We start from the raw sequence: 5,567 nt of genomic DNA, 5'->3' as shown, positions 1-5,567 counted from the left end.
TTTGGCTGGCACACTTATTGGTGCGTTTGGTGAGGAAGCAGCGCCATCTGGTGGCCCGTGGGAAGACTGCTGGGCAGGGGTCACCTGGGCGCTGGGAGGCAGTGGGTGAGGCAGCAGAACTCTGTAGTGGAAGGATCACAGCACGGCCTCAGCGAGGAAAGGCCCCGCCCAGCTGCCTACGTGGGCTTTGGGGGCCGCCTCCCCTCCACCCCACCCTTCAGCTGGTGGCAGGGGGGGAAGGAGGCAGGAGCTGGGGTGCCCATCCTCTCCCCCGTCCTGGGTGGGGGCTCCCCGCTTTCCTGCTGTGTCTCTGGCCTTGTCCTCAGGCCTTCCTTGTACCCCACAGGCTGGGCACGGGGGAGTCAAGACCACAGCTCTCATGATGATCTCAGCCCTTGGGTTCCCAGGGCCAGTGAGCTGGGGGGCCGGGGATGACACGTGGTCCTGGAGGGTCTGGTGAAGGGTTGGGGGGACCCTGGGCAGCCCCGACATGTGGCCCATGGGCAGGGACAGCCCCCCGGCCCCTAGCTGGGCCGCCTCCCCCAGGGCCCGCCGGAGGACCACCCAGAGCGGCTGCCGCTTGCCCGGCTGCCGGCCCGTCGCGAAGTAGATGAGCGGCCTGGCGCTGCAGCGGACACAGGCCAGGAGGGTGGCCAGCAGGAGGAACACGGGCAGCAGGAGGTTCAGGATGAGGTGCAGGGTCCAGTAGAGGACGTAGGGGAGGCCGCAGGGGAAGAGCAGGAATACGGAGCCCAGGAAGATGCTGTAGAACTGAGGGCGCGGGCTCTGGGGGCAACGTGTCACCCAGACGAAGAGGACAAGGCCGGCCGCGTAGGCCACGCAGGCCAGGGACAGCGGCCACGGGATGCTAGCCGCGCGGTACCGCAGGCAGCCGAGCAAACTCACACCCTCGCGCGGCAGGCCGCAGGCGTCGGCGGGCGCCAGCAGAGGCCGCAGACGGCGCCCGACGTGTGTCTGCGGCGGCAGCCCTGGTAGCAGGCGGGGAAGATGTCGGAGAGGCAGCGCTTGGTGCTGAAGGTGGAGTAGAGGCTGTCCTTGGAGCTCAGGGCCACCTGGACGGCCGAGAAGCCCAGCTGGCAGCCCAGGAACAGGAAGTCCGCACTGGCCACATGGAGGATATAGACAGAGAAGGGGCCCTTCTTGATGTGGAAGCCCAGGTGCAGGGGACCAGCCCATTCCCCACCAGCCCCCCGAGGCCCACGGCCAGAGCGAGGTAGGAAACCACGCTGGTGAAGGTCCTCCGGAGCCCGAACTTGCTGGCTGGCTCCGCGGCCCGGGGGAGGGACCCTGGAGGGAGGCCACAGGCATTGCCTTTGTTATCACCGCCCGGGAAGGCGGGTGGCGTCCCCGGCGCAGCTGGACAGATGCAGCTCCAGCCCGGGGCGCCTTCCCGGCCAGTGCCCCCGCCCCCTTCAGGCCTCACCACTTCTTTGTAAAAGGAGGATTGGGTAGGATTTGCCCAACACAGGGAGATGAGGACGGCCGACCAGGTGGGCAGGGCTGCCCCCCGCTGGATGTTTAGATTAAATGCGCAAAGATCGATTGACAAGGCCACGCACCGCGGTAGCCATGTCGCAGAGGTCACTGACGGCTGGACAGGTCTCTGCAGGCAAAGGGGGCTCTCGTGAGGACCCGACTCAGGGACTCCACGGGGGGCCTCCCACCCTGGACGGCCAGGACCCCACACTGCTGCTGGGTCCCCGCCCCAGAGGGCCTGCCGAGAGCACACTCTGTCCCGCACTCGCCGTGGACACGGGCGGGTGCAGATGTTCTGGTGGGGGCAGTAGGCGGCTGGGCGGACGAGGAAAGGCTGGGGGACATGCCCAGCCTCCCCCGCTCTCCCACCTGTGCAGGGGTGCAACCCGGGGCTCTCAGTGCCGGCGGGTCCTGCCGAGTGCTGCTCTGGTCCGAGGGCAGAGGCCCCGTCCCAGGGAAGCAGAGGCAGTGGAGGGTCTCAGAGCCGCCTCTCCCTCCCCTGGGCTCCTCCCCCCAGGGTCCACGTGGCTTTTGTTCTTAGCCTCAGAGATGCAATGGGGGGACCATCAGGACCCTGTCTCTGGGGTGAGGAGTCAGGGGAGCCAGAGACAGAGAGAGACACAGAGACACAGTGGAGGCGGGGAGCCCACCTGCACACCTTGAGCTCTTCCCATAGCCACCCCTTTGCTGGGCTGTGCCCCTGCCGGGACCGCCCTCGCCCCCTCCCCACTCACCCAGGTCCTGCCTCCTTTAAGAACCCGGGACCCCCCACAGAGCCCTGGGGTCTCCCTGCCTCGTACTTGAGAGTCCTTGCTGGCATCCTTCTCTGTGGTTGTCCTTGTGCCCCGGCGGGAGGGGTGGGGCGAGGTCTCTCGCCTTTACCCCCTCCAGGCTTTTGCCTCGCCAGGCTCGCAGTGACAGTGTCTCGGGCCCCAGAGAGCCCAGTTGGACTCTGGCGTCACGGGGACACTGCACTGACCGCGCCCCCGTCCCCGGCCTCAGTCTCCCCGAGGTGCATGGAGGGGCTGAGTTAGGTGGAGGTGGAAGGGGGAGCGGAGGACGGGGCTGCCCAGAAGGCCGTCCCCATCGCTCTCAGGACAGGCACACCTGCCCCCACATTCAAACGAGGACCCAGGGCGCCGGCTTTTAAATACTGACCCCGCCAGTCTGCTTCCCCATCCTCACCCCCAACTCCCAGTCCAACGGGAGCCTGAAGGTCTTCAGGGGTGTCTGGATCCAGGCCAGAGGGAGAAGACAGAGCTGCCGCGGGGGCCCCCAGCCTTCTCACCTGCTGAGCGGGCACCTCTCAGCTACTCACTGCCGCCCAGGGCTCCTCCCGGGCCTTAAATCCTCTCGTGTCCCTGGGGCCCGGCTGGCTGGACCTGGGCACTTGGCCAGGTCCCTGGAAGTGGAAGGGTCCCTCCTGTTCACAGGATGAGCTCAGGTGGAGATATCCTCCGTGTGGTCCAGCCCTTCTCTTCCTCCTCAGCACCCGAGGGACGTGGAGGGGGGCCAGCAGCCTGGGGGCCGGGGTCCAGTGCACTGGGGTCCAGGGGGCCGGGGTCCAGGCGGCCAGGGTCCAGGGTGCTGGGGTCCAGGAGGCCGGGGTCCAGTGGGCCGGGGTCCAGGGGCCCGGGGTCCAGTGGGTCGGGGTCCAGGGGCCCGGGGTCGGGGGGGCCGGGCAACACCTCCAGGTGGTGCTCCAGAGGCCAAGCTGGCTCTGGGTCCCCTGGTTTGTGGGAGAGGTGCAGTGAGCCAAGAGCCTGGCTGTGAGGCCTGCAGAGAAGGCCCTAGCCCTTCCGTGCCTCAGTTTCCCTCTCCTTGGCCTTCCTAGACAGCCCGTGCCCGGCCTGGAGCTGGATCGCACGGTGGGTCACTGGACGGTGCCGCTGTGGGATGTCTGGGGAGGCAGATGGTGGTCCCTTTCCCAAGGACCCATCCCAACCGTCCACCTGCTGGCCTCAAACCCTGCTGCTGACAGATTCTTAGGGGTTAAAATACTTTCCTAAACTTTATTCCACAGAGCTACGTACTCTGAGCTGGTCCTGCTGAGGACTCGCCTTTCCTGTGCGAGCTGCTCTGGGCCCTGGGGACTCAGAGTGCAAGTCAGAAGTTATGTGTAGAGATGCTGTTTGTTCTAACATTTTTCAAGGGGATTTGCCTTCGATCTCATTTGCGTAACACAAGTGCCGCCCGTGGAATAAGTGTTCTGCGCAGCCTGTGATTCCCGGCCGAGGTCCCCCGGCTTCTCAGCCCTCTGCGTGCGCTTCTGCATGTGGCTTTAAGGAGTGAAGAGTTGCCTGGCCGCCAGGCCCACGGACGAGGTTTCCACCTGCAGGGCCCTGTCGCCGCCCTGCCTTCTCTGCCTGCTGGGTCTTGGGATGCTCTCCTGCCGCCCCTCCCACTTTCCTCAAAGGCCGCCTTCCCCGTGAGCTGTCCCTGGCCTGGATACTTGACACCACACCCCAGCTTGCCCTGCCCTCCTGCCCCCTTTCGTCTTCTCCCCTCCATGTCCCTCGCGAGTCCCCGGGTTCTCTGCTGACAGCGGGGCCTCGTGCACGCCAGCCTCTCAGCACAGCTTCGAGAGGAGCGTCTGCTCTCGGTGTGTTGGCGACGACAGCAACAGACACCAGGGTGGTGCGTGTCCTGGGCTGAATGGGGCCCCCAAAGACACGTCCCCGTCCAATCCCTGGAACCTCACTGAGAAGAAGTGAGGGTTTTGAGATGAGGCCATCCTGGATTACCCGGGTGGACCCTAAACACAATTACAAGTGTCCCTATAAGAGACAGGAGAAGAGAGGCACACAGAGCAAGGGCCACGTGACCTTGGAGGCAGAGACTGGAGGGACGTGGCCACAAGCCCAGGGACGCCTGGAGCCCCTAGAAGCTGGAAGAGGAAGGAAGGACCCTCCCCTGGGGCCCTGGGACACCTTGATTTCAGACTCTGGCCTCCAGACTGCGAGAAAAGAAACGTCTGTTGCCTTAAGCCTGTGCCATCACCCAAAACGCCGAGTGCGTTTGTTTGGGCGAATCCTTCCCGAGCTTGTTCACAGCTGGTGGCCTGTGTCCAAGCCCGACCGTGCTAGCGGGACCCTCGACTATACCAAGTGGCCGCTGCTCAGCCGTTTCTGCCCTACGAAGTGGGAAGCTTCACACAGTGCAGCCTCCACCCAGCCCTGTGGCCCTGGGCAGGCGCCAGTGCGCCTCTGTCTCCCAGTGTCCATGTCTGCAGGCTGGAACCTGGTTTTGTCACATCTCGGGTGCGTCACGGGGACTCAGTGAGGCGCACACATTGGGATGAAAAGGGAGCGGGGCAGGGGTCTGGGGGTGGGGGGACACGGGAGGTCCTGTCGTGAACTGTTCCCGTTCGTGTGGTTCCCATGGCCACCACGGCGTCCGAGGCTCAGGCGGGGTCCCAGTGTTGCCCAGGTCCCCCAGGGGCAGATGGGGAGTGGGGAGCAGAGGAGGGTCTCTGCTCCCATGTCGAGGGCCTGTCTGCGGAAGGCACGTCTTAACGGAGGCATCGTTATTATCAGGAATGGCCAGGCCAACACCTCAGGAGGCAACTGTCATTCGGTGGATAGAGTGTTACAGTTCTCCAGCGGAGGGGGTGCGCCACCGGGGACCACCGCTCAGGGAAGCGTGGTGGGGTCGGGGGTGGAGGCAGGGCGCTGTGTGGTCAGGAGCCTTTATGGTGGTTCCCGCGGGAAGGAAAGGTGAGTCAGGGTGAGCAGGCTTAGGGCTGGCTGTTTCGAATCATCTCAGGGGGCTCTGTGGCACAGGCGCTGTCCCTGGCTGTCTGGGACCTGCCCCTGGCTCATCGGGGCAGGAGATAGTGGCCCTGAGTGCTAGAGCCCCATAGGGGAGGTGGGGAGGTGTGGGCTGTGCCTTGGTGGGTTTGCGTCTGCAAAGCAGGCTGCGGGCAGTGGTTTGCTATCTAGGAATTGGCGATAACCGTGGGAGGGGCAGCCCTGGGGGGTCAGGAGGCCCCAGAAGTCAGAGCACAGGAGCACGGAAGAGAAAAGACGGGGTTTGTATAAGTAGGTGCTCTGAACTGCCGGGGGCGAGTG

At 65.1% G+C, this 5,567-nt stretch overlaps 1 protein-coding gene across 1 annotated transcript; it reads right to left on the bottom strand.

The window, feature by feature from the left end:
• Positions 1 to 322: 322 nt before the first annotated feature.
• MRGPRG (MAS related GPR family member G) lies at positions 323 to 1,842 on the bottom strand. The gene is given in 5 exon segments (XM_059069198.1): positions 323 to 429; positions 432 to 941; positions 944 to 1,186; positions 1,189 to 1,449; positions 1,611 to 1,842. Coding segments are annotated over 5 exon segments (1,353 nt in total).
• Positions 1,843 to 5,567: the final 3,725 nt, after the last annotated feature.

The sequence above is a fragment of the Kogia breviceps genome, chromosome 7 (genome assembly GCF_026419965.1).
Source record: "Kogia breviceps isolate mKogBre1 chromosome 7, mKogBre1 haplotype 1, whole genome shotgun sequence".
Classification (NCBI taxonomy): Eukaryota; Metazoa; Chordata; class Mammalia; order Artiodactyla; family Physeteridae; genus Kogia; species Kogia breviceps.
This window is presented reverse-complemented; position numbering and strand designations above follow the sequence as displayed.